At 42.2% G+C, this 19,932-nt stretch overlaps 1 protein-coding gene across 6 annotated transcripts in view; it reads left to right on the plus strand.

The window, feature by feature from the left end:
• Positions 1 to 19,932, plus strand: part of LOC102937550 (muscular LMNA interacting protein) — a 168,753-nt gene that overhangs the window by 42,137 nt on the left and 106,684 nt on the right. For 4 of the 6 annotated variants that reach the window (XM_043542376.1, XM_037894220.2, XM_043542380.1 and 1 more), the window contains exon 2: positions 10,711 to 10,794. The exons of the other annotated variants lie outside the window; for them this stretch is intronic. In XM_043542376.1, the coding sequence (XP_043398311.1) occupies positions 10,711 to 10,794 (84 nt within the window). The remainder of the gene's footprint in view (positions 1 to 10,710; positions 10,795 to 19,932) is intronic. 6 annotated transcript variants of the gene reach the window in all.

Raw genomic sequence — 19,932 nt, forward strand, 5'->3', positions numbered from 1 at the left:
GCTCCTGGAACCAGGGTTCTCAGGACTTCCAGATTCTCTGCTGCAGAGCCAGGATGCTTGAAGTCCTGGGACTGGCTCCCAGGGTCAATGACTCTGGGGCCATCTCACTGCAGACTGCCCCATGTTGGGGACCAGAGGCCTTCCAAACTTGTGAGCCAGCTGGGGACTTGAACCCAGACTGGGGACTTGAACCCATATTTCTCACATCCCAGATGAGTGCTCTCACCACTGAGTGATAGGATAAAAGTGGGGCAGTATCACCACTACTACTGTGCGATAGAGTATAAGGGAGTGGTGGCAGCACCATCATGTTTTGTGTGTGGCCTGATTCAGTAGGTGTACCCTTCGTCAGCCTCTGAGAATGCCTAATGGACTGGGCCCACCGGTGCGAGAACGCTTAGTTTGAGAATCCCACCAGAGATTTAGTGTCAAGCAGCTTGGTGGCATGAGGACTAAGGCAACTTTGCTCATGCATGCTTGAGGAGACCTTACTGGTGGAAATGTAGGGTATGTCTATGCTTTGATAAATTATTAGTTAAATTGGAAAAGATGGGGATCAATATGAAAATTGAAAGGTGGATAAGGAATTGGTTAAAGGGGAGACTACAGTGGGTCATACTGAAAGGTGAACTGTCAGGCTGGAGGGAGGTTACCAGTGGAGTTCCTCAGGGATCAGTTTTGGGACCAATCTTATTTAATCTTTTTATTACTGACCTTGGCACAAAACGTGGGAGTGTGCTAATAAAGTTTGCGGATGATACAAAGCTGGGAGGTATTGCCAATTTAGACAAGGACCAGGATATCATACAGGAGGATCTGGATGACCTTGTAAACTGGAGTAATAGTAATAGGATTAAATTTAATAGTGAGAAGTGTAAGGTCATGCATTTAGGGGTTAATAACAAGAATTTTAGTTATAAGCTGGGGACGCATCAATTAGAAGAAATGGAGGAGGAGAAGGACCTTGGAGTATTGGTTGGCCACAGGATGACTATGAGTCGCCAATGTAATGTGGCTGTGAAAAAAGCCAATGCGGTCTTGGGGTACATCAGGCGAGGTATTTCCAGTAGAGATAAGGAGGTGTTAGTACCGTTATACAAGGCACTGGTGAGACCTCACCTGGAATACTGTGTGCAGTTCTGGTCTCCCGTGTTTAAGAAGGATGAATTCAAACTGGAACAGGTACAAAAAAGGGCTACTAGGATGATCCGAGGAATGGAAAACATGCCTTATGAAAGGAAACTCAAGGAACTTGGCTTGTTTAGCCTAATCAAAAGAAGGCTGAGTGGAGATATGATTACTCTCTATAAATATATCAGAAGGATAAATACCAGAGAGGGAGAGGAATTATTTAAGCTCAGTACCAAGGTGGACACAAGAACAAATGGATATAAACTGGCTATCAGGAAGCTGAGACTTGAAATTAGACGAAGGTTTCTAACCATCAGAGGAGTGAAGTTCTGGAACAGCCTTCCAAGGGAAGCAGTGGGGGCAAAATACCTATCTGGCTTCAAGATTAAACTCGATAAGTTTATGGAGGAGATGGTATGATGGGATAACATGATTTTGGCAATTAATTGATCATTAACTATTCATGGTAAATAGGCCCAATGGCCTGTGATGGAATGTTAGATGGGGTGGGATCTGAGTTACTACAGAGAATTCTTTCCTGGTATTTGGCTGGTGAGTCTTGCCCACAGGCTCAGGGTTCAGCTGATCGCAATATTTGGGGTCAGGAAGGAATTTTTCTCCAGGGCAGATTGGAAGAGGCCCTGGGGTTTTTTTGCCTTCCTCTGCAGCATGGGGCACGGGTCACTTGCTGGAGGATTCTCTGCACTTTGAAGTCTTTAAACCATGATTTGAGGACTTCAATACCTCAGAGAAAGGTGAGAGGTTTATTGCAGGAGTGGGTGGGTGAGAGGTGCATTGTGCAGGAGGTCAGACTAGACGATCATAATGGTCCCTTCTGACCTTAATATCTATGAGTCTTTCCAGCTCAAACCTCTGGACTATGGACGATACTAATGAGAGTAGTCTACGCAATGGACTGAGGACCTTCCAATGATTTGGAAGCTGCCAGAGACTTGACTGGTGTTTTGGGATCAGAAGAACCTTTTTTTTTGAAGAGATTGGTTTTAAAGAACCACTCATATTTAAACCCAGTGCTTTTGATGGTGAACATAAGAATGACCATACTGGGTCAGACCAAAGGTCCATCCAGCCCAGTTTCCTGTCTACCGTCAGTGGCCAATGCCAGGTTCCCCAGAGGGAGTGAACCTAACAGGTAATGATCAAGTGGTCTCTCTCCTGCCATCGATCTCCACCCTCTGACAAACAGAGGCTAGGGACACCATTCCTTACCCATCCTGGCCATTAATGGACTTAACCTCCATGAATTTATCCTGTTCTCTTTTAAACCCTGTTATAGTCCTAGCCTTCACAACCTCCTCAGGCAAGGAGTTCCACAGGTTGACTGCGCTGTGTGAAGAAGAACTTCCTTTTATTTGTTTTAAACCTGCTGCCCATTAATTTCATTTGGTGGCCCCTAGTTCTTATATTATGGGAACAAGTAAATAACTTTTTTCCTTATTCACTTTCTCCACACCACTCATGATTTTATGTACCTCTATCAAGATACAAGTGATACAAGAACTGGAATGTCGAAGGAAATGACTTTTATGACTTCTTGTTAGCCAGTGTGGTGAAATAGAAGTTACTTTTGTTGCTGGTTTGGCATATCTTATGGAAGAATAACCACCAGTTTTGGGGTTTGGTTGCCAAATTCAGGACAAACTGCTGAGAAATAGGGCATTCTCAGTTGTGTCCCACAAAGGCATGGTTACAGGCCCCTACAGGGTTAGGCAGCAGCTAAGCGGGGGTTTACATGGTTTAAAGTTTGGATTTAGGCACCTAAAGTGAGACTGAGGCACTTAAATCTCTTTGTGGATCTAGTGCTCAGTTGCTTTTGAAAATTCTACCCTAGATGCTTTGTAACTGCACATTTCTAGTAGGCATTTCCGTTATTTTGTCAAGTGAACACATTAGTGCAGCACCATTAATGTGAACTTATTTCAGAATGTATCTTTCCTTGCTTCCTCAGTAAATGTTCTTCATTTGAGTTTTCTTACTCTAGAGGCTTATTACTCATCAGAATGCTCTACTTTTAATGGTCTTCAGGTTGTTAAGATATTAAATATTTTTAACAGAAATAGGTATTGTACAAATTCCTTCGGAAAAAAATGAATTATAGGCAATGGAAAGAACAAATATTGATTGCTACGTTGACTAGCTCTGTTTCCCTTCCCTATTCCTCACCGCTATTCAGATAGATTGTAACATTTACTCTCAGATGAAATGCTTGGTCTACTATTGGATGCGCCTCGGAGCCATTCCAAATCTTTATACTCTCTTTTTTAGAGTCACATACCATTAGTCACTGGGGTGAAATTCAGTCCTGTGTAGAAGACAAGCATGAGAAGACAAGTCCTTGAAGCTCTGCTTTTGCAGATTTAAGTGTTTCATAGACCTCATGCTGGCCCTCTGCATAAGGATGAATTTCAGCTTGAAAGAATTAAGCAAGGTGAGGAGTCTGATCAGAGAGTCGAAAGTGTCTATCTGTGCCTATATATCAGATACAACACAAGAGAGTATTAGCAAAAATAGACTTTTTAAGTTTGCCCCTGTGTGGCAGGTATTCTAACATGGACCTCAAAAGGATAGAGATTTAAAGTTTATGTAGCTACTTGATGCTGAATAAAACCCACTGTAGCATATTACTGCATGACAGAGTTATCTTTGATTTTCTTTGCTTTTGTTATTTTACATTGCAGACTTTGTCCTAGACTTGCAACATGTAGTGTGTGGGTGGACTGCTGTGCCCAGACAGAGCACCATTGATGTCAGAGGGCAAGGGCAGTATTGGGGCTCTTCTAGTTATTGAAATGCAATTTAATTTGGCTTCCTGGAGAGAGAGCAAGCTTTATAAAGCACCGTTATTGAAGAATCTTAAAAATGATTACCATGTAAATGCATTACTGTGTACAGAATGAAATTCTGATCCCATTGACATAGATGTCAAAACTCCCATTGATGTTGGCAGAGCCAGGATTTCACCCATAGTTAAGGTTACCAGACATCCCGTTTTTAAATGGACAATCCCCTATTTAAGCCCTCCTGCAGATGTCCCAACTTTTTCTTAAAAATGGGCAAATTGTCCCATATTTTCTGTCTCCCAGTCATCAGTACTGGCAGGTCCTGCTGCTAGCCGGATCCCTGCTCGCCAGCCGCCTGCCTGCCAGCGCTGAGTCGGGGGGGGGGTCCAGTGGCCAATGATGAGGGTCGGTGTGCAAGGCTGGTGGCAGGGTAAAGCTGCAGTGTGCGGGGGCGGCCCTCCCCCTGCTGGTCCGTCAGTGCAGCCCCTGCTGCAGGCCGGCTCTTGGCCAGCAGGGCCTTGTCCCCCATCCCATTTCTGGCCAGCACTGTCTTTGTGCTGTGAGCTGCAGTGGCTGGTGAGTGTGGGCAGGCGCCAGGCAGCAGCCGGTTATGTGTTGCCTCTGGTGCCCACCTATTGGCCCTTTGCATGTTCTCCCTCTTGCTGTCCTCTCCCTGCTTTGCCCCTTCACCCCCACCCCACTACTCCTCCATATCCCCCCCGGCAGGGCACGTCCCTCTCCCAACGCAGTGCGGAGAACCAGCCCCTGGTCAGAGTACTCAGCTCACCAGCACCCTGGCTGGCAGGCTCCTTCCTTCCCTCACTGCCTCTGGCTGGGCCGGTGAGCCAGGAAAGCCCAAGACCTTCTGGCCCAGGGCGCTGGCCAGGAGGAACCGGACCCTGCATGTGCCAAAGCCCTGCACAGCACTGGCATGGGGAAGCCTCTCCACTCCTCAGTTAAGCTCTGGAGGGATGGGAGGAAGCAACTTCCAGCCTGTTCACGCCCCAACCCTGCAGAATCCACAGCAGCTCCCTGGGCAGGGGCTTAGCACCGTCTTCACCCACCCCCTCCACCCCGCCCTAGGTCCTGCCCCCAGGAAGCGACAGTCTTCTCGGTCCCCTAGGCACCCATCCCTGCTGAGCCACCTCTCTGACCAGGTTCGCTGAAGCCCTTGCAGTCAGGTTCTCTGGGTCCTGGTGCACAATTCGTCCTTAGGGCTTTACCCCTTCCTGCCGATGCTGTAGCCGGGGGACAGGAGGTGGCTGGGTTATGTCGGTGGCCAGCCGCAGCCTGGAGGTGTTAGCTGCTTTTTGACACTGTGCGGGCAGGAAGGGACAAGCTGCTTCCAGCCACAGGGAAGCGGAGGAGGGGGATGGAGGGATGGGAAGAGATAAGCTCTGCAAAGACATGGGTCAGGTCATCCCTTCCCCTCTCTCTACCCCTGTGGCTGGAAGCGGCTCCCATCCCTTCCCTCCCACACAGTGCTGAAAGGCTGCTGCTGACCACATTCTGGTCTGAACCCTGGCAGAAATCTGGGGAGGGGGCATGTGACCCTGCATGCTCCCCGCCCCCGCCGTGAGTTGCCTTGGGAAGATGTGGTGCCAGGCACCAGGAGAGGCGGGTCTGTCCCAGGGGCCCAGCCAGGCATGGAGGACAGAGAGCGCAGGGGGAGAGTCAGGTTGGTCAGTTACCTACCCAGTGTGAGAGAGGTGTATGGGAGTGTGTGTGCATTACCTCTCCCCGTGTGAACCTTAAAGATAAGAAGGTAAATAAAAAGAATCCAACTCTGCAGTATTTCTTTTTAACAAGGTCTCAATCAACCTGATGTTAATTTGAACGTTTGTACTGCATAGTTCTGATTGATTGATTGCCAGCGGACTCGCTGAATATGAGTAATTTTACCAGGCGTCCCATATTCAGCATAGGGAAATATGGTCACCCTACCCATAGTATTTAAGTATGCACAATATTCAGGGCTGAGCAATAGTTTTATTTTTCACCTGTTTATGTAATATGAGCCTTGTTCTGCAAGAGAATCTGAAGTGAGACAGCGTGTTCTTGTGGTATTTGTGGTCTGACTGGAAGTAAGAAGAGTAGGAAATCTTGCAAGGAAGCCTCTGGCTTCTTGAACATCGAAGAGATTTAGATAGCTTGGCTAAACTTCAGCTAAAAATCCAAACCTTTGGGGGCTTATTCAGAATTAGACTAAATGTCCAAACCTTTGAGGTTGCTCATTCACAGAACTGCAAGGGTTGGAGAAGGGTCGGTCATTTAATATCTGGTCTATTGACGTGAATTGGTATTTTCCTTGCAGAATCAAGGTCTTAACTTGTACTTATAGAAAGTAATGTATTTCTCATGTATTCAGTTATAATATACACAATTAACTAAGTTCCCCTGTTTATAATGTTCATTCTCTAGCATACCATTAATACACATTTATTTATTTTGATTTTTTAAAATGAATTCATCCAGAAACTACATAACAACAAGTTGAACCACAATCTGAAATTCTCCCAGAGCACCACAGAAACTAATCTGCAGCTTCTTCATGAACCAACCCCAACTGGTTTTCTGCAGAGTGAAGATGAAAGCAGGGGTCTGCTCACACCCAGAGATATTTGCAGGATTGGAGTCTAAAAACTCCTCCCCGACATTCTCTCTCATCCATGAAGCTCTTCCCTGTCTCTCCCCTCTTTCATCCCCCTGCACGCACTCCTTCCAGAAAGCATGGAGTAGAGAGAAGTTGTAGAGGGATCTGGAGGGCAGCATATTCAGGCTCTAATGAACCAATGGAGAAAGTCCATACCAAACTGTAGGAAGTGAGTAATTTGGGAGCCCAGTGGTGGGGTTCCTCATCCTACTCTGAAGAGACCACCCGAGCCCCGCCAGAGAAGCAGTGTGTATATAGGTTGCAAAACCTTGAATGTTTGTGATAAATATAGGTGATAAAACCAGTTTTTGAAATCCAACTGCCCTTCTGCTATCTCAATCACTGTATCCTACATTGAGGGACCTGTCAGCTGGGAGAGCAGAGCGAAAGGTGTCCTTTTACAGTTCTTCACAACTGATGGGTTGTCCATTGGAGATCCTCCCTATCTTCTCTGTGGACTGACACTCTGATGTTGCCAACCACCCCTTGCCCCTCAAGGTCTGCGGAGGTAATGATACCATGGGTAGTGCTCAGTGACCAAGTAGCTGCTATGTGTATTGCAAAGGCATGAGATTCCCTGATGACATGGGCACCTCAGCGTCAGTCAAGGCAGTCCTCCTCCAACAGGCTCTACGCTTCCGTTGTCCCATTTAAATTAAAAGCAACTTTTCATTTATTTTAAAATGTTGTAAGCTACCAGTATGTCAACAGAGTTCCAGGGATTTTAACTGGGAAACAGAGGGAAGATAAGTACTCAGTACTCAGTACAGTAGGGCTTATCAGTCATTTCCAAAAATATCCTGCTTCATTCCCTTTGCTTTCAAACATGATTCCCCCCCCCCCCCCCCCAAGTTCTAACTTCGGCAGGATCCTTAGCAGAGGGCATTTGATCACTTGCAGGGAAGCTAAGAAAGTGGTGGCTAGGCTGTTAAGACTGGCTGACATAAGGTTAGACTGCAACTGCTCCAAGGGAGCCTGAATGAGCTCATTCTTTGATTAAATGCCCTTTGAAAAGAAGAGAAAAGGCTCTGCAGAAAGGTTAATGGTTTGATGCTGCCAACACTTGTGCATGTGCTTGACTTTATGCATTTGAGCAGTCCTGGTATGCTGCTGCAAGCTTGAGCCCTGAAATCCCAGTCACCGGGCCTTTCTGAGGAAACAGGTGTAATCAGAAGGAATGTAAAATCATTACCGTAGAAATAGGCAGAATTTAACTGCATCAATGCAAACAATAAACCCATGCCCTTTAGTTGGGGGGGGAGCTGGGATTTTTATAGTGACATGCACAAAACACAAATGAGTAAAATCAGGTTTTATCACAAATAAATTACAGTTCGTGCGTTCCTACAGGGATGACTCATACACCTTTTTTAGCCCATATTTATTTATAGTTTTAGCCTCGGTTCACTTTTTTTTCTGTAAATCTTTTGAAGCTGTTTCACAACACACTGATAATGAAGCTCACAGCTTACATGGTGCTTTATCCTTACAGATGTAGAAACTTTATTAAAAACACTTGGGATTCCTTCATCATCATCATCAAACTTATACAGTCTTTGGGAATCTTAGAGAAAGTTATTTACTGAACCGTAGTAGGAAGGAGAGTTTATTGTAGGCCAAATCTGTTTCTGATCCTTAAATCTTCTCACTTGTCAAAACATGAGTGGGGGAGTAACATGGGAGTTATCTAGACTGTCTCCTGAAATTCAAATGGTTTGTGCTGTAATACTTTAAGTACATGGAAATTAAAAAAGTCTGCACAAGCCTGCCTTGAACGCTGGGTAGTTACTTGGGCTGCTAGCCCCACAGAAGTACATGCTGCCATGGCATCAACTGCTGTGGTACCCAAGCTAGCTAGATTAAAGCTAGCTCAGGTATGTCTACATGTGGTATAATTACATCCCCCAGTTGCAATGTAGTCATATCCTTAGGCCCAATGGAGCTGCCTGCTGCTAGGGTAAAGGAAACAGAGCTTTCGCTGATGGCAGTAGACGACTGTGCAACAAACTCCTATAAAACTTAAGAATCATGGCTAACCTTACCACCTTTCACTCCTAGTGCAAGGTGTACTTCTTTGGCCTTTGCTAATACACAGCAAGATGTATCTATAATTTAAAACAAACAAAGAGCCCCCCCATAAACCAACTCCCCCAACCAAATAAAAACACTCCCCTGTACACACAGTTTTCTCCCTGGGGGAGAGGATGAGAGAAAGAATGAACCACCCTTCACAGATGTTTTTCATTTCTTAATGCACTGCTGGAAGGCATTGAGATACGTGGGGATGAGGACACTATAAGCACCAGTATGGAATAGATAGCTGATATCAGAAACACCTTTAATAGTACAGGATGGATTTCTGTATAGTGTGGGAAATTTGGGAGTTGAAAGGGTTTTTTAAATTGATGCCAATGTTTATTAAAGAAAAAAAAATCCCCTAGAATGGCAGTTCTGACAATAAATTCTAAATGGTTTCTTATCTAGTGCTACCAGATAGAGTTGCCCATAATTTGCATCTATCACTGGTTTTAAAACTGTCAATTAAAGCTCAAATACACAGGGAGTAAATGCTGTGTTTGTTATTTTTGCCACTTTCAAAATAATTTTTCTCTGAATTGTTTATATCCTTAAACTGCAAAATATAGCTGCCACTCTGAATATGAAATCAAATGACAGTGACAGATTATTGATCATTTCAAAGGGGGATTCTGTCACTCTTAAAACAGTCATAATTTTGATTAGCTTATGTTAACATCCTGTTTGGGTAATAGTATTTACAGATGTGCTAGCCCAAAGCCCAAAATAAGTAAAGAAACTTTGATTCTCTGATAAATAACACTGAATTTTGATCCATTCAGGGAAACAACAATCATACTACTTTAACTGTAATCTAGATGAGATGGGGTCCAGATGCACAATGTAGTTCTTGTCTTTACAACATTCTACTTGACCCACAAAGTAGCTGCTTTTCCGAACTTTTCCAAGAACATTGGGTGATTGGGGACAACTGTGTATGAAATGCTAAGTTTCACAACTTCCTTTTCTGGTGCCTTTGTAAAGGCTCATATTTGTCTCTTACCCACTGCTTAAAATAAAAGGACTTCTCCTATCAACAGACTACTACACAACATCAGTATGACATGCTGTCATCTTCAGAGCAAGTGCAGGCACTACAACAGGGTGAATACTTGTGTACCATTGCAAAGAATTTTGCTGGTGGACACCTAGTGAATTATAGGCATGCTAGGGAGGTACAATTATACCTGCACGACAAAATACTTTAGGGTAGATAAGGGTCCAGTGACTTGCCCAGGGTCACACAGGAAGTCTATGGCGGAGCTGGGAATAGAATCCCACTTGCCTGGTGCCCAGTTTTGTATCTACACAACCTTCCACTACTAATTATATTGTTTTTCTCAGTGCGAAATATACAATCAACTTCTTGAAACTCTATTTCTGTTCTCTCTCCCACACTCTAAAACATTTGGGGAATGGAGCATGACTATGTTTAGTGGACTGATTGAAGCAGTTTGCAAAACAGAAAATATATCTTTTCCAATGAGGCAAAGTGAAGTTTGGAATAAACAACTGAACATTTCATACACAATCACTTTCAAATTAAAAGAACATTTAGTAGAATGATGCCATCACAACATGTACAGCTGTTCTTATAAATAAGTAAATCCATACCCCAAATGAATCCATTTAGGATGTATTACTTCTGTGGTGGCACCGATATACATACAGTATATTTGGCATGTAGGGACGTTAACTTTACAATTCAAGTGAAATATCAAATGTTTAAAAACCAACTACTTTTAATGATTAGCCCAATCAAAGAAGAAATGGAAATCATATGCTGACACCCTCAGCTCCCTGTAAACGTATTAAAGAAGCAAGCAATAATTTCATCTTTACCATGTTACATTTTAGTAGTTGAGTGCTTGAACAATGTCTCTTTGTATCCAAAATTCTTTTAGGCCCACACACACCTATTCAGAAAATATCTTGCTAGAAGTCCCTCTAGAAATTATTGCTGAACAGTGAAAAATATCATCTCTCCTTCAATCTATCATACATAGTCATATTGTTGTTTAAAACCTGTCTTTTTCCCCCCACCCCAAGCTGCATCCTACACATCATGGACAGCAATTTGGAAAAAGAGACATACAAGTCACCAGTCCACTGAGTTTCCTTAGCACAGAACGGGTAAGAAGATTTTTTTTTAGAGAGTGCTACATTGCATCTTTGTAAAATACCTTGTAGAGTTGACTGAAGGATTGATATCGGGTTTTGTTATGCAGTAAATATTTTGAGATTATTGTTCTTAATGTAAAAAATCTGGTTTTAACTCTATTGTTAATTACATCTGGCTGCAGTCCTTAATAGAACAAAGTCCCAATTTACTTCATTTGTGCTCAGTTAAGGACCAAAGAATTTAATCTCTGGTATTTCACAAAATGTTTCATTAGTCTGAAATAGTGTCAATGAGAACACCTTTAGGGCTCAGTTGTACTCTGTAATATATGGATTTCTGTTTTGTAAGACCAAGTATCAGTGGTAGATGGTTATATCAGACACCCATTGTGCCTGGTTATGTGGTGGAAGGCTGGGCAGACCCTTAGACTCTGGTCATACAATTGATGCTTTGCCTGGTGGTTTAATCCACTGAATTAAGATAATTTGGAATAAATCACTCTTATTCTGGAACTAATCATGGGTTTAATCATGAATAACTTACCCTGTAGACAAGCCTTGAGACTCCTTTGAAAATCCAAGCTATACTGTTGTAATTGTATACAGCTCTTTATCTACATTGGTTCCCTGCCCCTTGAACCTTAATAAGATGCCCAAATATAAAGCATGGCACAGGTCTGCAGTTCAGAGGAAAAGAGGAGATATCTGTTGAAAAGATGGTGTTTTAAGGAGGGATTGAAAGCGGTGTAAATGAGTAGTTTGTAGATGAGGACAAGGAGAAAGTTTGAAGCATAGGAGGGGCAGAGCACAGAGCTACCTGAATATTTTTGTCAGGGGGTTTTTTTTGGTTTGGCAAAAAGTTACTTTTTGAGGAAACAGAAACTTGTCCACATTTTTCAAGTTTTTATCAAAGCCCCCAAATCCTCAAACCATTTTTTTTGAAAACTTTTTTTAACCAAAACATGAAAAATTCCACATAAATAAATAAATTTTACCTTATTATATCAGCTGCAGTGAAAGTAAATTAAAGCAAAAGGGAGCAGTGTGTTGACAGAATGAGGGATGTTCATAGGGAAGAGGAGACAGTGAGACTAAAATGAGAGCAGAGGTGCAGGTGGGGGACAAATGAAAGTAGTGCCTACGGTATAGACGGTAACAACCAACTTGTGTGTGACTGCACCTTTTCTCTTTTATGTACAAGGGTGGAATTTGCCTTTTAACTTCAGCAAAACAGGATAGGTGAGAATGAATTTGGGGCCTGAGTTAGCAGTTCTTAACTAGAGGCAAAACTGCCTTTGTTTTGATTGGAATTTTGCCTCAGTAAGATATACAGGACAAGGCAATCTGTGATGTCATCCTTCTTCTGAACGAGGCATGGGCAGTCATGCCTAATGGTTGGAGCAGGACTCAAGCCAAGGATCGGCGCAGGAGTCAGGCACCAGAACAGGAAGCAGACTGGGGCAGGACAGGAAGACAGCTGAAGCAAGGCTGGAGCAAGGCAGGCACAGAAGCAGTCACAGCTGCAGGCATCAGCATCGAGCAATCACTGGGCTTAAGAACAGGCCTGGTGACACTGCTCAGCCGGTCAGGGTGTCTGGATGATCAGGATGTTCTGTTGCAGGTCAGCTAACTGGCCCCGGGTCCATCTGCAGGCCCGAAGTTCTGACACTCCTACCCTTCCTTTGTTGGCACAATTCAACATGATCATTAACTTCTTGCTGACAAGAGGCTGAGGCTTGGACAGTAGAGATGTTTCAAGTCAGTACCTTGGATAGAGTGATATTTCGGGAAGTTTGCAGTACCTGCTCACCCTGTGTCATACTTTCAACAATACTATTAGTGCTTCATTTTCAGCAACAAGTTCACTGAAATGTAATAGAGGAGGAAAAAATTTCATCTACTCAGCGCAGGTCTACACTACTGGTTAAGTGGACAGAACTTACCTCGCTCAGAGGTGTGAAAAAGCCCTCCCACCTGAGCAACACAAGTTCTGTGCTGTCCACACTCGTGCTACGTAGGTGGGAAAAGTCCAAAAGGAGCAGGATAGAGTAGTGCAAAGCACCCATGGTCCCACTCCAAGCTTGTCAACCCACAGAATGGGCAAAGCTGGACAGGACCAGGAGGGAGTTGGGAACTGGGAGGTGCACTAATTAAGTGCTGTTCTGCCACAGCCCCTGATGTTGTTTAAAGCTGTCCCCCCCCGCAGTGAAATTCCTAGTGCAATGAAATTGCTGTCTGCCCTCCCCCAGGGATGACTCCTCTTCTGCTGCAGATGTCTCCACAGGTGGGGAAGAATACACTTTGCACTTCCTGGGGCTGAGGGATGATTTTGGCCCAATACTTATAGCAAACATTCAAATCCCAAATAAAGGGTAGCGCTAGTTAGCTAGAGTTTCCTGTGCCTCACATGTCTAGTGAGATTATTTTTAATTTATAAATGTAACAGTTCACATAGTATTTCCTATCAAATGGAAAACTGAAAAGATGCAACATGACACCACTGTTGGGAATGCCTGGCGTGGCTAGTGCCTAGCATTGTTGTTTCAGTGACTTAACCCCCACTTCTCCACACATGCACGTGTGTACTTACCAAAGCCAGTGCTGGGCTTCACATAGAGAGTGGGGAGTTGGAGCTGGCTTCTTAAAAAATGGGGTCCTTTCCCATTTTTAAAAAAATTACCATTGGATTTTTAATAATATCACCAATAATCAATAGAAAAGTAATCCCTGAAAAATAAACTCAAAAATTTTGCCTCAGCCAGGTATCAAACCACTCCACCTCCCTCAGAAGAAGTGCTCCTCCCTACTGGTAGCATCATGCTGATATTGCTAATGCTGATCCTCCAGTGGCCCTAGTACTGAAGGACAGGAAGCATCACGATGTTCGTTCTGATGGGAGTTGAGCGTGTGTGGAAGCTGTGGTACATTAGGTAACCACTGTGAAATGACTGGAAGTGAGAATATCACGGCAGGCAATGTTAGGAGATCAGTGCTAAAGTGAATGCAGGTCTGGTACTGACTTTACTGAAAAGAGAAGCAATTACAGTGAACTCCTACTGGCATCCAACCATCGAGACATGTTTAGAAACTAAAGTGCAAATGACTGATGCATGCTGATGTAACATTAAATTAAAGTTCCTCATTAACATCATCCTGGAGGACTGATCTCTCGACCATGACAGATATAAGCAGAGATTTATTTCTGTTCTCTATGTTTGACTTGATAATTATGTCTCCTTAAGAGGTAGTAGGTGTAGCTTTTAGAATAGGAAAACAAGAAAAATTATGTCATGGAAAATCATGAGAGAGCAATCCTAGAACATTGTGTGACTTACCCTGGGAGAGGTCAGGTGGAACTACAGCACTGCATTGTAGGAATATAATGCAGTTTTCTCACAGGCAAACTTCCAGTTGAAGTTACAAAATCATTGTGAAAATTAATGTCTCTAAAGAACTAGAAAATAGTTGAGGACCCCTCACAGATGCGAGCAGAAGAAGAGCTAACTGTGGTGTGGACAGCATGCCATTTTCTTCCCATTGCAGATACTTCATTATACAATACCTGAAAGTTAAAGGGTGTGCGGGAGAATACTCTCTTCCTCCTGGCTTTCCTTCATTGGTGAACTCAACTGGCTAACTCTCTTCATTTTTCCAGCCACTGAGAGCCTGTGTGCTTTTTGTAACGTGGCCCCCACCACAGCTGGAATAGTGACTCTGATGCTGTCGCTAGAGTAGATATGGGGACAGAATAGGCAGTGGGGTTTGTTACAGGGATTGGTTCCTGGGTTAGTGTTTCTGTGGCGTAGTGTCTAGTTGCTGGTGAGTATTTGCTTCAGGTTGGGGGGCTGTCTGTAAGCGAGGACTGGCCTGCCTCCCAAGGTCTGTGAGAGTGAGGGATTGTTTTCCAGGATAGATTGTAGATTGTTGATGATGTAAAGATCATATTAAAGATCTCTGAAAGGAAGCAGGCATTAACCCACCTAACTGCGGGGCAACTTATCACAGACAATTAGCAACAAAGTCTAGATTTTAAACACAGCAAACCAGTAAACCAGCCCAGAGTCCTGTCAAATTCGATGGCAAGTTCCCAGCACAGAAAAGTGCTCTGTTTTTGTCCCCCAACATTAATCAATAGCAATAACACAGAAGTGCTCCAAAATACTCACCAGCTGGCTAACTCCCATATTTGTTATTTGTTACTTTCCCTATCAGGATAATAAATTAATCTCTGTGTTCGTTCTCTCTCTCTCTCTCTCCTCTTAATTTCTTCAAATTGCATTGTTGTGAATTAAATTTAGTCTGTGATTTCCTTCACAACTGAAGATTGTTAATATGAAATTCATTACTGTTGTCAGTGTAACCATCTTTTCCAGCTATTTGCTAATCAGTTTAAAATAATAGCAGAATGGCAGTTCACTGCTACTGTATCAGGAAGTCTAACTATTTTAATAGCAAACATTTCCTCTTATGGGTTTTAATGTATATATCTAATAACATATCTGTACATATGTACGTATCTAATAACATATCTTTGATATTTGTTACTTTGTTATTAGACATTGAGGTACTTCTGTCTCTTTCCTTTAATTAAATAAATTAAAACCCATAAGAGGAAATGTTTGCTATTAAAATAGTTAGACTTGCTGACACAGTGGCAGTGAACTGCCATTCTGCTAATTTTGAACTTGATTATTTTAACAAATAGCTGGAAAAGATTGTTACTTCAACGACATGGTCAATTGCATACTAACAGTCTTCAGTCATGAAGGAAATTTAAGGGAACTAGTCACTGAGATTAACTTTAATTCACAGCAATGCAGTTTGAAGAAATTATAAAGGAGAGAGGGACATTTCATGCAGAGATTTATTTATTATCCTCAGGCTCGTGGGAAACAGAACATGTCAATTATGCATTAAACCTGTTTGCAAACTATGGGCAAAGAAAGGAAATCCTGGAAATCATTTACCATAAATTTCTTGTATAACTACTAAGCACTCTGTCATGTTGCAGCCTGGATCCTTCCAGCAGAAATGCTACATGGAAAAAACTATTCAGATTATGCTAAATATTGATATTCTTCAAAGGCCTAAATCAGATAAAAATGCACAATTAAAGCTAGGCAATTATTTCATTGCGAATAGAGCAGGACAGATAAATACAAAAAGTGATTATTTAATGTTTTCTTGAATAAACATTGCAGGCCAAATTCTCTGCTGCCATAACTCCTAGGTTCCAGTGGAGTTAGGCCAGCTGGCTGTGTGGGCCATTGAATTCATTCTGTCGTTATTTTTGGGCTCTGGAGTCTAGACTCAGTCTGCTGCAGGTTTTTGTATGTACTCTGATGGATTTCAGGCTATTTTCTCTTTCTCAGATTAGTAACCTATAGATTCCAGAGAAGCTAGGAACAGAAATATTATGTAAGTGCCAACAATAGCCATCCTGTCCATTTCCTTCAAACGTTCAGAGATCTGGAATGTCTGCCAGGAAAGTACAGCAAAATAAGGAAATATAAATAAGTTAATTAAATTCACTTGCCTAGAAATGGTGTGTCTTATTTTATGTATGCCCTGCTCCCATTTCTTCACCCTTTCCCCCTCTCCTTCTATGTCTTACCATTCTGTCCATCTCATTATTTTATTTCTGTAGTATTTCTTGATTTTTACTCTTTTTCTGTCTTTTACTCTGAAAAGCAACATCTCACTTCCTCTCATTATTGCCTTTTTTTTTGTAGTCACCCCCATTATTTTGAATGAACAATGAAAATAGAAAATAAAAGATAGACAACATTTGATTTTCCTTTTCCAGGATCAGTTTGAAGTATGAATCTTGATTCAGGAAAACACTCAAGCATCTGCTTATCTACAGGGCCCTGTTTAAGTTTCATCAGCTTCAATTAAATTAAAGCAGAAGTGCCTAAAGTTACGCAGGTGATTATGTTCTTTCCTGAATGGAGATGCTTTCCTGATTTATGGTTTTAGATTTATGGTATGTAACATTTGTCCCCTGTTTAGCCTTCCTATCTGGCACTTCACTTCACTTCACTTTTTTTTAAACCTTTGTTTGACTTATTCAGCTGGAAAAAATGCAAAACAGAAAAGTGTGTTTAACGTTTATTGAAAGAACAGTTAAAAAAAAAAGTGTACAAAGTGGGTTACTTTCCATTTCCCTGCTTTTTAACCTTCTTCCTTTTCTGGTTGAGGTGGGGTGGAGGGTGAGTAAAAAAACAAGGAGAGCAAGAGCAGGAGGGGAAACCTGCTGAAAATCTAGAAGCCAAAAATGGAAAGCTGAAATCTTTGTTTCCAAAATCTAAACTGAAGCCACATTTTAACTCAAATAGAAATGAAATGAAAATATTCATTTTAAAATGTGTTTTGAAAAATAAATGAAGTGAAATTCTTCACGGTGTTCTGAAAATTCCCATGGAAAACCCATTTTTCAGTTGAAAAACAGATTTTTCCAATGAAAAACATTGGGCATCTGACCAGCTCTGTTCATCATGTATCTTTTAGTCTGTTGCTAGTATAACTTAGCCTGATTTGCATGATTGTGGTTGTATTCAAGATCCTGTGTCTGTTTGCAAGTCTGAGTGAATCAACAGGAAAAACAGACTCCAAGGAGAGACTGCTGAATTGGAATTAATTTGCAAACTGGACACAATTAATTTAGGCTTGAATAAAGACTGGGAGTGGATGGGTCATTACACAAAGTAAACTATTTCCCCGTGTTTATTCCCCCCCTTCCACCCCCCACTGTTCCTCAGATGTTCTTGTCAACTGCTGGAAATGGCCCACCTTGATTACCACTGCAAAAGGTCCCGTCCCCCGGCCCTGCTCTCCTGCTGGTAATAGCTCACCTTAAGTGATCACTCTTTTTACAGTCTGTATGGTAACACCCATTGTTTCATGTTCTCTGTGTATATAAATCTCCCCACTGTATTTTCCACTGAATGCATCCGATGAAGTGAGCCGTAGCTCACGAAAGCTTATGCTCAACTAAATTTGTTAGTCTCAGAGGTGCCACAAGTCCTCCTTTTCTTTTTGCGAATACAGACTAACACGGCTGCTACTCCGAAACCTGTCAACAGGAAGTGTGGCACTGCATACTGTCCTATGCAATATGTGACTCCTTGAAACTTCCTGTACAAGCCTGAGGCTGTACAACATAGGAAGAAATTCTAATTGGAGGTTGACACAATCTAATTTTTAACAAAATTAAAATATGTTGAATTCAACAAGCGTCAATATAATGGCCTCCTCCAAAGAAGAAAACTGCATTGAATGGACATCATGGAGTAGTTGGAGGATGCTGTCTAATCTATAACTCAAACATCTTGCACAAACCTCTTAAATTTAATTTTTCAAATATAATTTTATCTTTCTATTATTTTTGATGGTTAGTTCCATCATGTATTTAAGTTAAGCAGGCCTTCAAAAGTGTTTTAGTCCAGTTTTACACCAAAACAATGGAGATACCAGTGGTATACCAGTGGCAAATCTGGCCCAGGGAATCTGAGCTGGGCTATATTCAACATCAAAAGGATGCCATAGTATAATGCACCAGTCCTTATATTCTTACTTCTTGCTTGCATTCCCACTTTGGAAGTATGCGCATACATGACTGTGAGCTTAGTTGTACAAAATGTTTTTTAATTTTTTTTTAAATTCCTATAAATGTTGACTCTGTGTGTACTTGGTATTCTCTCTCTACTTTGTTGAACCTTTAAAAATTATTAGTCTGAAAACTAACTAATAACCCCTATTAAATATTAATGTTACCTCCATGTCTGATCATACAATGTATCTGATATCAAGTGTCAAACAACTACATTACAAGTGGGAGATTACAAGGGAAAGCATTAGCAACTGTGTCAGGTAGCAAGGGTGCTGCAGTACCTTCACTTCTAACTAGAGTTGGAAGGGTAAAGAACAGTCACAGATCCATAAAAAAATCCTTGTGTGTTTTTAAAAGAGGATTTGAAAGGCTGCCTGCAGCAGATTGCAGTGAAGAGCGAGGTGCTCTAAAGATTGTGATGGATGGTGTCAGCTTTACAAAGCTCACTCAACGGCTAGCTAATATGATGGATGCCCCAGCTTGAGCGAAGGTGATCGTAAATACCATCATAAATATTTGCTCAGGAAAGTCCCTGATGATAAGAGTCTTTCTGTAAGTTTCTATAAATCATTTTACACATTTATCCTTTCACTCCTTGAAATGTTATTCAGGGAGATGGTGGAACAAAGAAGAGCTAAGGAAATGCAATCTGCAGGGATGATAACGCGCTTGTTCTGAAAAGTACCAGCAGTCTTTGGTGTGGAGATTACAGACCAGACTGCATTCTAGTCACCAGATCCTGAAAACAAATATGCGCATGCTTAACTTTATGCACACGAGTAGTCCCAGAATCAACAGGATAGTTTGCATGTATCCCTGTTCGCAGGAGCAAGGCCTAAGTATTCTATTGTTTGCAAACTAATTGCGGAGCTGCCTATCTGATAATTGCATCTCTGATTCATGAAGACCAAGGGCCAGATTGAAGCGCAGGCCACCCACTGGGGAAAGGCAGAGGCAAGGCAAGGCTGTAAGAAGCGTTGTGGCTCCTTGAAGCAAAATACCACCCAGAGGTCCCCATGAAAAGGAGTATCTAGCATTCACTCCCCTCCACAGGAGCCTACAGGTCATGTGCCTTGTTCTTCCATGCATTGCCAATCAGCCCTGCTCGCTGAGGCTGGGGCTCAGGCTCTCTCTTTCCCACATCCCTTTGTAACCTGCATCTGGAAGCAAGGAGCAATTCTAGAATGTATAGCACATTCACATGAGTTTGTGAACAAAAGGGCCCAGTTTGACTTGTGAGGTCGTATTGTTCATAAGCATTGAGGTGACTGCCATGTGATCAGTGTATTTACCTTATGAAGATTTTAAAACATTGCTCATTTAGAATTAGATCTGGAGAAATATAAAATTGTTCTTGACTGTGTCTTGGAGAATAAGGCTCTTATCCTAAACTGTAAACCAAACTCCAGTGGGCTATGGCTGTGTAAATAATCTGATTGCCTTGTGTAGGTGATTTTGGAGGCAGGTTTCTGATCATGAAATCAACATCTACTTAAATTGTTTTAGCTGAAAATCTGTGTTTATCATTTTTTAACATC

The sequence above is a fragment of the Chelonia mydas genome, chromosome 3, assembly GCF_015237465.2.
Source record: "Chelonia mydas isolate rCheMyd1 chromosome 3, rCheMyd1.pri.v2, whole genome shotgun sequence".
In the NCBI taxonomy this organism is placed as follows: Eukaryota; Metazoa; Chordata; order Testudines; family Cheloniidae; genus Chelonia; species Chelonia mydas.